Source organism: Castanea sativa, chromosome 10 (genome assembly GCF_040712315.1).
Source record: "Castanea sativa cultivar Marrone di Chiusa Pesio chromosome 10, ASM4071231v1".
Taxonomy (NCBI): Eukaryota; Viridiplantae; Streptophyta; class Magnoliopsida; order Fagales; family Fagaceae; genus Castanea; species Castanea sativa.
The window spans coordinates 22,279,102-22,296,990 of NC_134022.1; the positions used below are offsets into that span (position 1 = coordinate 22,279,102).

At 34.5% G+C, this 17,889-nt stretch overlaps 3 protein-coding genes and 1 long non-coding RNA gene across 5 annotated transcripts; 2 read left to right on the forward strand and 2 right to left on the reverse strand.

Annotated features, from left to right (window-relative positions):
* Nucleotides 1-1,487: 1,487 nt before the first annotated feature.
* LOC142613355 (protein TRANSPORT INHIBITOR RESPONSE 1-like) lies at nucleotides 1,488-5,005 on the forward strand. The gene is made up of 3 exons (XM_075785672.1): nucleotides 1,488-2,102; nucleotides 3,070-3,571; nucleotides 3,691-5,005. Exons 1-3 carry the CDS (start codon nucleotides 1,636-1,638, stop codon nucleotides 4,486-4,488), a joined length of 1,767 nt encoding a protein of 588 aa, XP_075641787.1. The 5' UTR covers nucleotides 1,488-1,635; the 3' UTR covers nucleotides 4,489-5,005.
* Nucleotides 5,006-7,030: 2,025 nt separating this feature from the next.
* LOC142614299 (uncharacterized) lies at nucleotides 7,031-8,763 on the forward strand. The gene is made up of 2 exons (XR_012840396.1): nucleotides 7,031-7,295; nucleotides 8,311-8,763. It is a non-coding gene; the product is annotated as an uncharacterized LOC142614299 (long non-coding RNA).
* Nucleotides 8,764-9,085: 322 nt separating this feature from the next.
* On the reverse strand, nucleotides 9,086-12,490 carry LOC142614300 (uncharacterized). The gene is made up of 3 exons (XM_075786888.1): nucleotides 12,133-12,490; nucleotides 10,170-10,279; nucleotides 9,086-9,714 (listed from the first exon to the last, which is right to left on the reverse strand). Exons 1-3 carry the CDS (start codon nucleotides 12,311-12,313, stop codon nucleotides 9,421-9,423), a joined length of 585 nt encoding a protein of 194 aa, XP_075643003.1. The 5' UTR covers nucleotides 12,314-12,490; the 3' UTR covers nucleotides 9,086-9,420.
* Nucleotides 12,491-15,829: 3,339 nt separating this feature from the next.
* LOC142613959 (bidirectional sugar transporter NEC1-like) lies at nucleotides 15,830-17,489 on the reverse strand. Of its 2 annotated transcripts, XM_075786482.1 has the most exons (6): nucleotides 17,359-17,474; nucleotides 17,223-17,259; nucleotides 16,902-17,112; nucleotides 16,643-16,807; nucleotides 16,401-16,520; nucleotides 15,832-16,293 (listed from the first exon to the last, which is right to left on the reverse strand). In XM_075786482.1, the coding sequence occupies exons 1-6, from the start codon at nucleotides 17,405-17,407 to the stop codon at nucleotides 16,045-16,047; spliced, it is 831 nt and encodes a 276-aa protein (XP_075642597.1). In that variant the 5' UTR covers nucleotides 17,408-17,474; the 3' UTR covers nucleotides 15,832-16,044. The 2 variants fall into 2 exon arrangements, with proteins under 2 accessions (XP_075642596.1, XP_075642597.1); XM_075786481.1 differs by lacking the exon at nucleotides 16,401-16,520 and having other exon boundaries at nucleotides 15,830-16,293; nucleotides 17,359-17,489.
* Nucleotides 17,490-17,889: the final 400 nt, after the last annotated feature.

A 17,889-nucleotide genomic window follows, 5' to 3' on the forward strand; every position in this document is an offset into this window, starting at 1 on the left:
AACCCAAATATTACATGAGTTTTATGCGGGGTTGTTTTAAAAAGTAATATTGGCATTTTTCTTTTATGAAAAATGTTAACGAGCACAAGCACTCTAAGGTGCTTCTTAAAAATGAATTATTGTGAGGTTAAGCTAATAAAAAAATTAGTATGAATTAATGAGGGATTGAAAATATTATTAAAGTGACATGTAAATCTCAAAAAGTAAGATTTATTAGCTCCATATCCTATAAAGTTAATGAAAAATTTACCATAAAGCACAAAGATTTAACTAAAACAATTTTTTAAACAAACACTTAACGGTACTCGTTAATACTGTTCTTCTTCTATTATAACAAGCATTACTAGTTTTCAAAGAGAACACTAACAATTTTTTATTTTGTACACTAATAATAATTTGTGAGCACAACAATTCTAAGATATTTGGTGCAAATAAAGTTATTAAAGCTTAATTAGATCATTAAAAAACAAAGTAGATGATAACTTATAGAGAAATAATATATCTACATTATTTTTACAACAAATTTTAAGTAATAAATTGTTATTAACTGTAATTATTTAGGCAAAAAACAATAAGTTCAGATTTGAACAATAACATCTAACTTCCTATAAAATATTATAACTCTAAAATTATATTTGCAATTATACAAACCATGCATGGCCGTCGGAAATGCACAAATGGTGGTGTTACCACTTCCTACTTATCAGTTAACCAGTACAAAATCATATAATGGGTAAGAGTACCCATCTATATCTATCTATCTATATGAGACTGAATGATAGATCAAAATAGTCACGATGATTGGACGCCCCATGATGTCATCATAACCATATTTCACATCATATCATTCCTTATTATTTTTAACCTTCCCTTCTACATTTTTTTTTTTCAAATAAATTTCTTCTCTCTCTCTCTCTCTTTTTTTAAACTTAAAATTTTCTTGTTTTATATAATTTGTCTCCAAATTTTGTGGTCCCCGCAATATCCTCGGCCTCAGATCCAGCCGTGCAATCCGAATCATGAGATTCCCTATCATCCACCCCATTACGCTACACATCATAACACTTTACAAAACTTTCCCCAATCTCACTAATAATCTCAAAATTTCACAATTTAGGACTATAAGTAAATCAAACTGTTTTTTAAATAACTCGATATTATTTTGCATTCGAGTTTTATACTTAGCCTGACTAGAGTCGTTTAAAGTGATACCTGTTTTGTGTTTGGAGCTCAAAGGATAGCCAACTTAAACCCAAATTCTCAACACTCTTTTACGTACACCTCTCTTTTTTATTTTTTCATGCGGCTCACGTTCGTTGCCAAAATGGATAACATAAAAAGCCAACCCTACACGTGTCACAATCACAACCCTCCATCACACCCTCATTTCTTTAACCCTGGTTAAATTCTAACCTCACCCCACTACGCACAACACAACACAACACAAACAAATAATCCTTATCCTCTTCTCTCTCCCTCTCTCATATATTGTGAAATGCACTCTCAGATCTAACAGTTTTTAGCTTTGCTTCACTTTGCGTGTGTGTCACTTTGGAAACTCTCTCTCTGAGCTTTGAAAACCAAAAAAAAAAAAAAAAAAAAAAACTGTCTGTCTGTGTTGTGTTTCTTTTTCACATGAAGATGATGATGGGTAGTTCGTTCCCAGAAGAAGTGTTGGAACACGTGTTCTCATTCATAGAGAGAGACAAAGACAGGAACGCGATCTCGACCGTGTGTCAATCGTGGTACGAGATCGAACGTTGGAGCCGGAGGAGAGTGTTCGTGGGCAACTGCTACGCTGTCAGCCCCTTGATACTGATCAAACGCTTCCCGGACGTTAGGTGTTTGGAGCTCAAAGGTAAGCCGCACTTCGCTGATTTCAACCTCGTACCCGAAGGTTGGGGCGCCTACGTGTCCCCGTGGATCGCGGCGGCTTCCACGGCTTATCCTTGGCTCGAAGAGATTCGGTTGAAGCGCATGGTCATCTCGGACGACAGCTTGGAACTCATTTCTAAGTCGTTCAAGAACTTTAAGGTTCTTGTGCTTTCCTCGTGTGAAGGTTTTTCGACTGAAGGACTGGCTGTCATTGCTGCTAATTGCAGGTTTAGCTTAACCCAAATTGAAAGATTCAAACTTTTTGTGTTGAAGATCTGGTTTTTAGTTGAAAAAGTTGAATATCGAACTTGGGTTTTGTTGCATTGTTGTTTTTTCTTTTTAGTAAAAATGTGTTTTGGTTGTTAGTTATAGTTAGTGTTACTTTGCTTTATTTACTGTTTTTTTCTGTATTGTGGATCTGGGAGGACACTGGTTAATGTGGAAAATCTAGTCAAGATTACTTGGGTTCTATTTTTTCTTTTTTTGGGGTGAGGTGGGGCTGGTCACTTTTTTTTTGGTTCTTACTTTTAAGTAATTGGTGGTCAAATGAATGAATCTTGTTGTATTGAGTTAAAATGTTGATTTAAGGAAGATTCTCCTTGTACTAGTTTCTGATTGTGTTTGTTTGCTTTTAGGGAATAATAGTTTGATTTTTTGTTTTGTTTTGGGGTTCTGGGAATCTGGGTTCTTAGATTAGAAAACAATAAATGATTTGCTTCTGGGCTGTAATGTGTTTCATTGATACTTACCCAAATTTTTTTTTTATTTAAAAAGTGATCTTTGTCATTGTGGATGATATATACGGGGGCAAAGTTACAAGCTTGTTTATGTTTGTGGACAGTTAAGAGTTTTGTAAGATATATGTAACAATGTGAACAATGTTTGATTTTTTTTTTATTTTAAAAAAATTATCTGTTTTGGGGTTCTGGGAATCTGGGTTCTAAGATTGGAAAACAATAAATGATTTGCTTTTGTGTTGTAATGTGTTTCATTGCTACTTACCCAGAAATTAAAAAAATGATCTTTGTCATTGTGGATGATATATAAGGGGACAAATTACAAACTTGTTTATATTTGTAGACAGTTAAGAGTTTTGTAAAATGTGGGTTGGTTATGCTCAATTGCTTGATGCAGTAATATACTAATATCAGTAGAAGTGTTTGTAATTTTTTTGTATTTATTGATGCATTAAAGGAATTTGAGAGAGCTGGACTTGAGGGAGAGTGAAGTGGAGGACTTGAATCAGTCGAGTGGACATTGGCTCAGCCACTTTCCTGATAACTACACCTCACTGGTGTCCCTTAACATTGCCTGTTTGAACTCTGAGGTGAGCTTCACAGCCTTGGAGCGCCTGGTGGGTAGGTGCCCCAACCTGAGGACTCTTCGGCTCAATCGTGCTGTGCCCCTTGACAGGCTTGCAAACCTACTTCGTCGGGCACCTCAGTTGGTTGAGTTAGGCACTGGGGAAGCGTCTGACTTGCGACCAGATGTTTTCTCGAACCTATCGGGGGCATTCTCTGGGTGCAAAGAACTTAAGAGCCTGTCTGGTTTTTGGGATGTAGCCCCAGGTTATCTTCCAGTTGTTTATCCTATCTGTCCTAGGTTAACGTCGTTGAACTTGAGCTATGCAGCCACTATCCAAAGTTCTGATCTTATCAAGCTAGTTAGCCAATGTCAGAATTTGCAGAAGTTATGGGTATGTCTGGTTTTATATATGATGTTTTTCAAAATTTACTTGTTTTATGGTCCTAGTGTTGGACACAAACATGTTCCTGTTGCTTATTTTTCCTGTAATGACTGAGAACATGACTACAGGTGCTGGATTACATTGAAGACTTGGGCCTAGAAGCCCTTGCAGCATCTTGCAAGGATCTGCGAGAATTGAGGGTATTTCCATCAGAGCCATTTGGTGTAGAACCAAATGTATTGTTGACAGAACAGGGACTTGTCTCTGTTTCTGAAGGCTGCCCAAAGCTGCATTCAGTTCTGTACTTCTGCCGTCAAATGTCTAATGATGCCTTAAGGACCATTGCCAGGAATCGACCTAACATGACAAGGTTTCGTCTTTGTATTATTGAGCCACGGACTCCTGATTACCTTAACCATCAATCACTTGATGTGGGATTTGGAGCCATTGTTGAGCACTGCAAGGATCTAAGGCGGCTTTCCCTTTCTGGTCTCCTTACTGATCGAGTGTTTGAGTACATTGGGACTTATGGCAAAAAATTAGAGATGCTGTCTGTGGCTTTTGCTGGAGATAGTGATCTGGGGCTCCATCATGTACTATCTGGTTGTGAAAACCTTAGAAAACTTGAGATTAGGGACTGCCCCTTTGGTGACAAAGCTCTTTTGGCCAATGCTGCAAAGCTGGAGACAATGCGATCCCTTTGGATGTCTTCTTGCTCTGTGAGTTTCGGAGCATGTAAGCTGCTAGGTCAGAAGATGCCGAGGCTTAATGTTGAGGTTATTGACGAGAGGGGCCCCCCAGGTTCAAGACCAGAAAGCTGTCCAGTTGAGAAGCTCTACATATATAGGACGATCTCTGGACAAAGGTTTGACATGCCTGGTTTTGTTTGGACAAAGGATGAAAATTCTGTATTGGGGCTTTCCTGACTGCTATCCCCATGTGTTATTCTCCTTAAATCAAACCCCAGGTGTGTGCATGGGTATAACAGGTATATGGTCTATATGGTACATTGGTACTAAATTGTTTCGCATTTACTTTTATGTAGTTTAATATAATTGCAGCCCTGATTGGAGTGGGAGCAAGGTTGGGAAGTGTATACAGAGGATCAAGAGCTCGATTGCCGCTCATTTTACACTTGGCTGAGCTATGGGATACTGATTAGTGATTAATAAGAGGAGTTAAAGCTCTTGTTGTTGTATGTGTATCAAAAAGAGTTGTAATTTTATTCGGCAGGAAGCATGTAGACTATTTGCAGACTTCTGCATGTTTATGCATTCATATTTCCTTGTTTTCATCAGGAATTAATTATCTTTTGGACTCAGTTGTGTCGGTGTTACCTACTGAAGGAATAAGATTTCATGTTCTAAATACATTTCTGTAATTGTATTTGTAATGTTGAGTTTAATTATCATTCTTTCAACCTTTTAGAGGTTTACCAGTTGAGTGCCATTTTCTTGGTTACTATCAATCTTCTGTTTATTGTTTGAATAATAATGCACCATATCCATTGTCTGTAAGTGTAGAACCAATGTATGGTGGGTAAAGGTTGTATTTTTATATGCAGTTCGTGGTCCAAGCTCTCTTTTTCTTGTGCAGCCCCCACTTGCAGGTTTTCATTCTTTAGACTTGCTGGGAAAGACCTCTCTTTTTTAAGTTTCGAAGGAAGGTTTTGCCTCTTTTGGCATATTTTTGATGTTCATCAAATTTTGCTGGGGTCCCTAGTAGTCTTCAAAGTGCCGCTGTGTTCCCATTTGTTCTTTCTTTCCAGTTTCCACTTTCATTTACATGGGGTTTTCCTTTTCTCTCTCTCTCTCTCTCTCAACTAGTAAAGTAGTAATTATAATTTGGTTAAATAAGTTGCCTTGTCTAGCATATTACTCACATGTGCTACCAATACCATCCCTCTTTTTTCTTGCCCCTCATTTTCCATACGGTCAAATACTAGCCCTACTTCCCCCCTCTCCCTTCTCTCTCCATAGAAATCCATTTTGTCCAGTAGAGGTTTAGTCCGTTGAATTGGTCATTTGAGACTGTTAAGGCATGTGCATACGCTAGTACTGTTCTCTGATGATTACCCGATTGCAAAATTTCGTCTATTACAGTTGACTTCTTGTATGGTTGTTGCTCGTCACTGTATTATCCATTTCGAATTCAATTGTACACTTGGGACATGGGAGAAGAAAATTTCAGCTATTAGATATGGGAAATATATATATATATATATATATATATATATATATATATATATATATATCTCTCTCTCTCTCTCTCTCTCTCTCTCTCTCTCTATAAGGGCTGGCCTATCATATTGTAGCCATTAAAAAAATAAAATAAAATAAAGGAGAGATATATAAAATGGTTGTTCAAAGTTGGAAAATTAGAAATCAAGTTCATGTGTCTGGTATGCAGCTTTTGCTAGTTGTGATTTTTTAAAAAGTTGACTTAGTAAAATTTTGTATTTTGAAGAACTAATAAGAGAGATATTTCTAAGGTAAATGACATTGTCATCAAAGTCTCAGTAAGGTGGAGAAGGAACAAAAGGCATGTGATGTTAAGGTATGAGGTCTGGTTTTGGTTCAATTTCTGGTATGGGATTGGTGCAGTTCATAATATTTGGGGTAAAAGACATCGAAATTGTACAGTTTTAAGGTCTAAAATTCTAAGACACATTTGAACACTGCACATAAATTTCTGGAATAAACTGAGGAACTTTTAAGCACATAGATTACCAACCAGAATTATCACCCAGCAAAATATGGAGCTTCTTATTATAGAGGACAAACAGGTAATGAATGTAAAAAGGCCCAGAATTTTACTGTCAGTTGCATGAGAAGTGCACCTCTAGTTAAATGTTCTAACTTAGGTATGGTAACTCTCACTTTTTGTTCAATTTCATTGGAGAGAGAGAGAGAGAGGGCCTCGACTGGTGAGCCACGTGATAGATTCAGTGACATTGGATGGTGTCCACAACTTTTTGCTACATTCACGCTCGCTTTTCTACACCACACCACAACCTGATAAATGACCCAGCAACCAAAGTTGTAGTGTTGTACGTGAGCCTCCTTTGTGAAATTTGAATATCAGATAGCCACAGAGATTAACATATTTTTAGATGAGATAAAGTATATAAACAAAATTTCATAAAAGAAAAGAAAAACAGAAAGAAATCAGGACAGGTAGACAGACAACAACATAACACAGACACCCTCAGCCCCACAAGACTGACCCAACTAAAAAATAAATTAAAATTTAGAAAAAAAAAAAGAAAAAAAAAAAAGTGAAGGAGAGGTAACCTTCGTGTGAAAGTGGCTGGCGTAATGAAATTCCAGACATTTTATTGGTTGATGATGGCCACACGTTTTCTATTGATGATCACCATCATTTATATTCTCTTATTACTATTACTATGATTTCTTTTGCTGATTTCATCACTCTGATTTTATTCTTTCACCCCACACTCATTATTATATCACAGTTACTGATTCATGCTTTGTATTATAAAGTTACACTAATGGTTCAGAGTTTTTTTTTTTTTTTTTTTTTGAGTATCACAAATGGTTCAGGTAAAGTTGCTTTGGTTCAGTTTTTAGATGGCCCATTTCCTTGGTACCAAACTAGTGAAAATTGCAAATATGACTCCCAAATGAGCCCGATATGTGTGCATCATGATTGTGGCTTCCTATCTTCTGTGATACAATGATTATAGCCTGCCAAAGCATAGAAAGAAATGCAGGTTGGAATCCAATTCTATGAATTGTCACTTACAGTCCTATTTTGAAAAAAACTAGATTTTTTGTGTTTATAACAATTCCATTGTTTACCATATACCATAAATCGAAATTGGTTTTCGTACAACAGGATTTCAGTTCTTGCATTCTATTATGTGTATATTTACTTTTGCTAAAGATTTTTTATGATAAGTTGTACAAACTTGGTGGTTAACTAGGAATATTGGGTAGCATTTTAGTCCTAGCTTCTGTTTGACCAGGACTGGCTGCACTGCACTTGCACATGTCTGGGTTCTTTCACTTGTATTTGAAGGACTTGCTCTATCACATTTCATTGTCATGGCACTCCAGTGTCCATAGCGCACGTTCTATTCCTATCCTTGGAGAAGTGGTAAAGGGGACCTGTGCCTGTGGGAGTGGGAGTCATGGCTCACATAGAAACTTGAACCCCATTTTGCAACAAATCTGGGCTTATGCTTTCACCTAAAAGAGTTCTATGGGCTTTCACCTGTCCTTTCTAGATGGGAGAAGAAGCCCAGTTGAAATGTGTGAGCCCAACTTCTCAAAAGAAAAAATTTGATGCAAACCAGGTGTAGTATACGCCAAGTCAGTCAGTCTCCTCTGTTTATATCAGTTTTGGACTAATTGGCATGTAATGGTGTCTATTTGATTTCGACATATACTGACTTTTCAACACTGAAAAGCCGCCAGGAAACCAATAATTTTGAACTTACAATTACCAACCCTCAAATTCAATAATATAATGTATAAACCAGTCTATTCACATTGAGCTTTCAATGTTGGTATTGGCGTATGTATGACGGTGTCACTGTATGAAGTCATCCATTTTCAACAATGAATTCAACAACGTTATTCTTTTTCCTAGAATCTTCATATTAATCATGCGTGAAAATATTAAGAAAGTCTGGGTCTTAGTTGACCTCAAGAGATTAATAAATGCTACTACAATCTCATTTTTCTTAGGCATATCTGATTCTTTCTTCTTCTATTTTGGCAAAGGAGTTGCGGGGAGGTTCTTGTTTGAAGCTTTGGTGATGGGAAAGCTTGTGTGCTCGGAATTAGCAGCTGAAGGCGGTTTGGATTTTATGGGACTGCTGGTGGCGTTGGTGATAGCTATGACTCTTATGGTCATCTGCAGCAGACCTCCAAATCCAAGGCGGGCTGTAATTGCTGTTCATCGCTTTGCTTGAGTCCTTGGCAAGTGACAACTTTCTTTGTTGAAGATCCTGGGGCTTGATGTATTTTTGGTCTATCTGAATTTTTCTTCATAGCTTTTAGCTTTTGGTCTTCAATGACCCCGGTCAATAGTACACATAGAGGGGGTTTTGGTAGTGATATGGTTCATGTTAAGGGTACAAAATAGTGACTGCAAGTCACTGACTTATTTGTCTGATTGCAGAGAATGTTTTGCTGCAGTGAATCTTTTAATAAAATGATCAGAGTTTCTTCCTTTTTCTTTTTCTTTTACTTTTGGTATGAATTATCCTGTATAATAGGTATGAGCATTGAGCAAACGATCTTCTGATATAAATAAATAAATAAAAAAATTACAAAATTAACGTACTAAGGCACTTAACGAAAAAGTTAATAGACGTTTAAGTATTAGCCTGTCTCAGAGGGATATTTTTCCACTGTTACACATGAATGCAATTTGATAACCCAAAAAATACTGTTAAAAAAGAATAAAATAAATGAAAAAAGAAAAAGGAAAAAAAATGAGAAGAGTTTTGGAGAGAGGAGAAAAAAAATTGGGTAGAAACATGAAACGAATTCAATACTATGACACATTACATATTTTACTGATAAACAATATTGCAGGATTACAGATTTACAGTACAGAATACCAATTTCTCTCTATCATATTAAAATTGTTTTCAGTAATTGTATTCTTTCCATTAGATCTACTGTTACAAAAAAAGGAACGGGGAGAAGGGGCAGGTGGAGAAAGGGAAGGGGAAATATTGTATTCGTCTATCACATTGCCACAGAAAAATTTTGCTACAGAAAAGTTTAACAATCAAGGGTTCTTTTTTTCACCCCCAATGGAAATCTAGCTCTATAACAACCAGAGTACAATTGAGCTCAGTACTAATTGAGGAACTTTTGCAATTAGTTTTTAGCTGAATTTTGAATAGTCTCCAAAAGATGCTCAATTCTATACTTCATAACAGGCTGGCCTGCTCTCGTCTTCTTGAACATCTTCTCTCTTGCAGCCTTCCTCCGAGCTTCAGCCCTTTCTCTCTCTTCCTTCTTTGCTTGAAGAACTGCCTGCATCTCAATCCTTTCCTTCTCTTTCTTTTCATGCTTCTTATCATACATTTCTTTCAAACTGGGTATACCAAGATTCTTCTTGTTCTGTTTGTTCATACCCATTCTGCTTCCATCTTCAGTTTCATTCTCATCCTGCAACAAACACCAGAATGGTATGTAACTTAAGCTTCCAAACTCCACATGCAACTACAAATCAATATGGATGTGATGGGTTTGGGTTTGGGGTTGGGGTTTTGACTTCTGAGTGGTATAAATTTAAAAACGCCATCGAGCATTTTTTCTATTTCAAAATCAGTGCTTTAAATAAGTGATCCAAACAATGTAATGATATTTAGGACTTCAAACTAGGAACTAATACTCCAAATTGAAATCCACATACTACCTAAAAAGAATATATATTTTTATTTATTTAAAAAAAAAAAAACTTTTATAGGACATGAGTAATGAATTGTATTTCAGAAGTAGTGATACAATCATTTATGGAAAAACTTGTGGTATTTGACACTTTGATTTAGGTCTAAACCTATTTTTAGAGAGAAACCAACAAAACAATCTAAGATTCAGATGAAGTAGATGTCATATCAAACCTCAACAGATCTTATAGCTGAGGAAATATCATGTTGCTGACTTTGTTGCTTTAGCAACTTCTTATACTTCTTCACATGCTTTGCATTCTTATAAAACTCCTTTTGCTTCTCTGAAAGAAATGAAACAGGAACCTGTCAGTTAAAATACCACAGTATGACAAAACAAAATTTATAATCACTGACATCTTTCCATTCTCTTTCAGAAAAGAACAATTTTTTCTCCACTTCATTCTTGGAAAGAACAAGAAGAAACAAATTCTTAATCATTATCACTTCTTTTATATTTGAGTTTAGTATCATTTTTTGCTCTTTCACCCATCTAGGAACCAAACAGAGGATAATGGATCATTATCCTCGACAGACAGCAGACTCTATGCCCCCAAGTTACACAGTATTAATGGGGTCCATTCAGCAACAAGTTCAATCAGTGGCTTTTATATACATCAAAGTTCATGTAGCTCTGGTTCAAAAATGGCTCTCTGCTCTGCCAACTCATTTTCCTTGCTCTAATCCTTGAAAACAATTGTTATCACCATCTTTGAAAATGATGTTCTCGTTGCTCATTTCCCAACATAATTCTATATTTGTAAAAATTATATATATTATTAGCTAAGAAGCATGGGTATGGGTATGACATGGTGACACAACAATTTTTGTAGCCCTTACTTAGGAAGCACGGGTATGGGTATGACATGGGTACGGCACCCCAAATAAAGTGTTGGTGCTTCCTAAATTATTAGCTGGAATATGCCTACATTTCTCTCAAAAGGAATTCAAGAACATCTACAGTCTCCCTCGTCCTAGTGTACAACTCACAAGGTTTGTAAGTTATTGACCCGTTTGAGAACACAGTGAATAACTAACACATCATATCTCATTTGTATGGGGGGTCCTAACCGATTCAAACTACTAGTACAAACAATGCAGTTCAGCTCACTTAATATGAATCAAAGAGGAATATCATTTTAAAAAGGCTAACCAGTAAACCCTTTTTCAAACTGAAAGTAGTGAACTGGAGACTGTAAGTTTATGACACCAAGTTGGTCAATAAGAATTTGGTATTTAGATTTTAAAACTATAATTTCCTTTCAAAATTCATTCAGGCAAAAGACCAGAATTACATAAGCATTGTACAGCTAGAAAAGTCTAAAGTTTGCATCCCCACCCCACCAGGCTGGAATATCAAAAAAAATATTTCTCATTCCACAAATACTAATCCTGTCCAATTCATACTATGCACTATGCTGTTCAGCTCACTTTTTTATAATTTGATAGTTGGGGGTAGGAGGATTTGAACCCTATACGTCTCCATTGGAAACACCAAGAGGTGCCAATTGAGCTATAACGCTCTTGACGCAGTTCAGCTCTTTAATACGAAACAAAGAGGAACATCATCTATTCATCTAAACTAGGCCAACCAGCAAACCCTTTTTCAAAGTGAACCAGACTCTGTAAGTTTATGAAACCAAGTTGGTCAATAGCAATTTTGTATAGTTTCTAAAACTGAAATTGCCTTTTGAAATTCATCCAGCCGAAATACCATATAGAATCACACAAGCATTCTACAGCTTGAAAATCCTAAAGTTTGCATCCCCACTAGGCTGAAATACCATAAATTTTTTTTCCCATTCCACAAATACTAGTAAATATAAAACATTAGATTTTGGAATTCTAGAAAGTTACTATTATTCCCATATAGCTCAAAATTATTTTATTTCCTTTTCCTGTATTTTCTCATCAACCAACCAGAAATTTAGCTCTTAACCAAACAGTCTCAGCTCTCAAGTCCCACTACCTCATGCCCATCAAACAGAACCAACAAAATAACCCAAAAAACAAATCAAATTGAAATAAATAACCCAATAACTAAAATAAACAAATTGTCAAAGACTCAAACAACAAAACCTTTATATAAGAAAAAAGACTGAAACTCTATCAAAATAAATGAAAAAAATAAACGTACTTATGAGAGATGGGTTGTAAAAATCTCCTTTTGTTTTGGCATTAGCGAATGCCTCGAGCGAAAGGCCACCCCCACCTAACCTCTTCTTCTTCTTCATGTTCATGTTGTTGTTCATTTTGATCGAATTTGAGCCATTGTTTTTCCCCGTGTTTTCCTCGTCTCGTCGTTTCTGCTGCTTCATTGTTGCAAAGGGGGTTAGAATTCGAGCTAAATGGAAGAGGAAATTTTGTGAATCACAGAGAATTGGAATTGTGAAACCCTAATTTTGCAATTTTCGGAGGGTTGGGATGGGAATGGGAAGAGATTCTGTACTTTTCAAGTCGGTTTGGAAGCTGGGTCTGGGTAATAAAAGCTGAACACGTGGTATTAGGATTTTAAGTTTAAATATGATTTTTTTTTTTTTGAGAAAGAAATATGATTAATTTTAGTATTACATCTTTTACCACATACATTTTTACAATTATTAATCCTTGTCGTAAAAGAATATGCTCTTAGATTTTTTCTTGATAAGGTATTTTTTTCCTAGAAATAAAATAAAATAAAATATATATACTAGCTGATAACTTAGCAATAAGGTAAATTTTTACAATTATGAAGATACAAATTTCTTTTTCCTATAAAAAAACTTTTTATTTATTTATTTTTTTTTTATAAGAGAAGATACAAATTGTTATTAGTAGGTAAAAAAATAATGCTAGTGAGCCAAATTTGAACTAGTTAAAAATTGTGAACACATCCATGTAAATTGATATGTTTTTTAAAATCCCGAATTCAACTTGAAATTCACAAAACTGTATAGTTTAATTTATGGTAGTTTTATATCTTAAGAGTTCAACACTTTAACTTAAACTTTTGGAATTGTATGATTTAATTTATTTTACGATTTAAAATATAATTTGTCTTAATTACTATTATTATTTATAGCATCTATAACAAGAAAATTTTGTATCCTAGGGTTTAAATTGATACGTTTTTTTAAAATCTTGAGTTCAACTTGAAATTCACAAAATTGTATGGTTTAATTTATAGTAGTTTTATATTTTAAGGGTTCAACACTTTAACTTAAACTTTTAGAATTGTATAATTTAATTTATTATTAAGATTTAAAATATAATTTGTCTTAATTACTATTATTATTTTATAGCATCTATAACAAGAAAATTTTGTAGTACATATTCTATGTAATGACTTAATTTAATTTATAGGTTTTTTTTTTTACTCAATGAATTATTTGCAAGCGAATAATTTCTTTTTCTTCCAAATAACTTGCAACATAAATAGATTTTTACAACTATGTTTACCAAATGACTTGAATGAGAGACTTTTTTCACTATACTATGACTTAAATTCAAACGATATAATTTGATGAGTTTATGCATAGATTGTTTTATTTACCAAACAAACTGTAGAGTAGTTTTTTAAAAAACTTCTGAACAGCTTATCGCATAGATTTTCTAAATTTCACAACTTGTAGGACAATACCTCACTTGCTACGAACTATACAAATGAACAAACAAAATATGGAGGAAGCTAAGGACAAAATAATTTGTGGGAAATTGCAATATAGAGCAGTTTTTTTTTTTTTTGGTTTTTGTTGTTGTTGCTGCTAGATACAACTAATTTTAATCAGCTACCTAAAATTTGTGTTTGTGCCACACAAGAAAATTGCAATCTTGAAATCGATAATTAATAGTCTCCAAATAAAAGTTTTGTTAAAATAGAAGATGTCCACATTGCGTACTTCTTTAAGCTAGAAATAGATGGCACATACAAGATACAAATATAATAATATAACACAAACAGTGTTATCTTGTTAAAGCGAAATAAATTCAATATAGTTACACATTTGAAAGACTCAATACAGTGACCCTAACACAATAACTTTCAAGTTTTTGCAATATATAAAAAGAGTATAGTATTGTATGGCGGCATGCCTAGTATGAATGGATAGTGAGACCTAATTTGCCAATCAAGGTACATTCCTTAATTTTGCTTTTCTCTTATAATCTAGTGGGGATCCAAGTAAATCCTCTTAAACTCGAAGGAATTCCAACGTGGGATTGATAATTGATTGATATATGAAGCAACTAGATTCTGTAAAGAATATCACTTGGTTAAGAAAGGGATCAAAGTAACTAGCCAATCATGACCATGAAGTTCACATTGATTTAGCCAATCATGCCAATAATTTTGGTTTTTTTTTTTTGAAGTTATATGCTATTTTGGTTGAACCGTTTCATATATAAGTTTTTTTTTTAGAGAGTTTGAACCTATGGCGTCCACTCCTAATGATTGCTCTTTATTATCAAACTAAGACACCAATCAGTCACATATAAGTTAAATATGAATAAAATACATATTGCTGTTGATTTCTTAAATACATGGTACCGTTTGGATGGGGGATTTACCAAAAATGAAAAAAGAAGGTGCAAGGATATAAGGAACAATAATTATATAAACCAAAATACATTTTTGGGCCTTTCCACGCCTTAACAATTGAAATTTTTTATTTATTTTGATTCTTAACATTTTAAAAGTTTCAATTTGTCCCTTAAAAGTTTGGTTTTGTTTTCAAAAAAAATCTTGTTATCCATATCTATTACCATTAGTAGTTTCATCGTTAAGTGCCAAAAGGCCCTTGATATGTAACCCATTTAACGTAGGGCCTTTAAGAAATTGAACCATATGTTATGGGTGAAAATGAAACTTTTTAAAACATAAAATGAAAACATCAAAAAGTATGGGCCAAAAATATATTTTAGTCTTTTTTTTTTTGGGTTCCCTAATGCCATGGTTTGCTATGGCTTTGTTTTGTCTTTTTTGGGTCCAAGCGTATGGGTGATGTAGTTTGTTACTATAGTTGGCATAAAATGAGTGATGTGTCAAAGCTAATCTGACAATAAATTGTAAAATTATTAATTGAAATGGAACCAAATGTTTAGGGTCAAATAATAAAAACAAGATCAAATATTAAGGACCAAAAGTATACTTTAGTCATTTCTATAAGATCAAACACAAGTAGGCATCGATATGGATCATTAAGGCAGTGTCCGTAATTATCTTCATATCCCTAAAGTAATATGTGTAAATTAAAATCACATAAAAGTATTTGTAGTAAAAGAAAAAAGTATGAAGTGTCCGTTATTTATAATTTTTTTCATTTCCCACTCAATTATATTTGTTTTTTTTTTTCTTTCTTTGGTAGCAAATGGACAATAATGTAATAGTCCATTTAGATTTCACTAAAAAAAATTTCATTTAAAAAAATAATTTATGAATAAGCAAATTTCATTCCTCAAGAAACAATTACAAAGTAAACAATATCTGTACAGCTGACTCCACACTTCAAAAGAATTCAATTTTGCATTTATATTATTACAGGAGGTTTTTTTTTTTTTCAAATTGGGCCAATGACCATGCATGAGGTGGGCCGGTGGCTAATAAGGTTTCTTTTCCTCTTGTATTTCATAATTTTCATTGCTACATAAACATAATCAAATTTAAGTACGAGGATATATATACTTCATTAAAACGTGACAGTGAGTCGAGAAATTTTAGACAGACACACTTTGATCAATTTTGAACTTTGAAAATCTAGTAAGAGATGGAGAAAGCCATTGGACTAGGAAGTTATACTTAATTTTATAATTAATAGTTGTTTGAAATAGTTGACGTAAGCCCTAGAAACTGATTCATTGAATACTAGTAAGTAGTAAGTTGGACAACACCAATAATGAAGGTCTGTAAGCCTGACCCAAAAAACAGAAACAACAAAAACGTTTTGCGTTTTTCTTTTGCCAAACCACTCCTCTAGAACCAAGTAGAAGCTTTCTTTTTGGCTTTTATCAATCATAGATTTTGTATTAAATTTCATTTTGGGAATACATGTCTTGTTCACTTCATTGTGGGTACTCACACATTTAATTCAATTGCCTCAGTAGGTGCATCACCAATCCCTTTAACTATTTTAGACTCTTGCGTTTGATTCATGGCATTGAGTTTCCCTGGTGTCTCGGTTGTGCTCAATTGGATGCTTGTTATGGTGCCATTTGGTGCATCTTCAACCTTAAATTCTGGCAACACAACGTTCTTCTTATCCTTGTAAATGATGTACAGTATCATCTGAGCAATTCCGAATATGAAGCCTAGTATGTTTGGTGTCTAATAACACAAAACAAGAAGAAACAAATTAATGATTTCTAAGCAAAGAAACTAAGGAAAAGAATAAAGAAATCATATCTATCAATAAACTAGCTAAGGCACTTTACCGCAACAAAGAAATCATCTATCAATAAACCATAGGAGAACCACATTGTAGCACAAATCGTCAAGAAAAATGACAGTGAAAAGGGCATGAATTCCACACTCTTTGTTTTTATAACCAGTCTCTGAAAAACACACACAATAGACAAAAAATAAAAAACAAAGTAAAAAGACCACAACAAATGGTGAAGTTACTGGAATTCTTAAAGCAGAACATATATAATTTGTATTTGTGTAAGAAATTTACCATGATACTAAGAGGAGCAGCAAAAACAGAGACTGAAAAGATTGCACACATCCATCCAACAACTGTGAGCCTCAAATAACTTTGTTTAATTAGCAGGGAGGTGCAAAGCACAATCATCCCAAAAAGTCCTAGGTTAAAAAAGGCAAGCAATTTTGCGGTATAAATCTGTAGAGAAAGAAACAAATCATATGTCATAAGCCTATAATAAAAACAACATGATTATCATATATGAAAAAATGTTAAGAGTAAGAATTAGTACCCTAGCTCTCCCGGGTGCATATATCATGAATATGATAAGGTATATGGACTCAATGGCACACCCAATGGAATTGATGGTGATTAGCATAATAGCCCGGTTCTTTAAGTATCCATAGTAAAGGGTTAACATTGCACTAAATAGTGCTACTGAATAGGGCAGTGATTGGAACCCCTCTGTTGATTTTTTCTTGCATATCCTAGAAAAAGTTGGCCTAACAAGCAAAAGGTAATGAAGGATTAAAAAACAATGATGCAAATGCAACTTCATATAAGCTTACATATGAGAGAGAGAGAGAGAGAGAGAGAGAGAGAGAGAGCTTACAGTGGTGCTAGGTATACGAGGAAGGATACAACATTACCTGTATAGGATGAGAAACAGAGAATAGCAATTAGAGAATAATAGTATATATAACTGAATTCAGGAAAGTTTGGTAATAAATGGAGAGAAAGTTAGGTACCAAGGAGGCCGAAAACAAAAGCTAAATGAACAGCATGAATGGTTGCCATTCTCGATGTGAAGCCCTTTTGGATTCTAAGGATGGAGAGGTGGTTGTTGAGGATCAACAAAAGAGCTTGGCATAACTCTTGGTATTGGGTGCTTATTTATATATGAGACGAAAAGGTGTAGCTGATGGTGGCATGCCATATTTCCATGCATGAATTATGAGTTTTGTTTTTTGCTTTTGGACATGTGGCTCTGGGTTGTTAAACAAGTAATGATTGAGGGAATTAATTTGCGCGCCAGAACTAGAGAAGCTCTATTATTGCCATTTTTGAAGCTTTAGTTCTAGGTTTTTCACTTATTCTTCTCTACAACTCCTGAAACTTCACTAGATAGTTGCTTTAGGAGCCGTTTAGGATCTTCCTTTTGTTTTTTTGAGGAAACGTTTAGGATCTTCCTTGTTAGCCTAGGTGACTAAATGAAAATCGCTTTTTTATCAGAATATATCAAAAAGTTCAAGTACACAGCATTTTTCATGTTGACATGG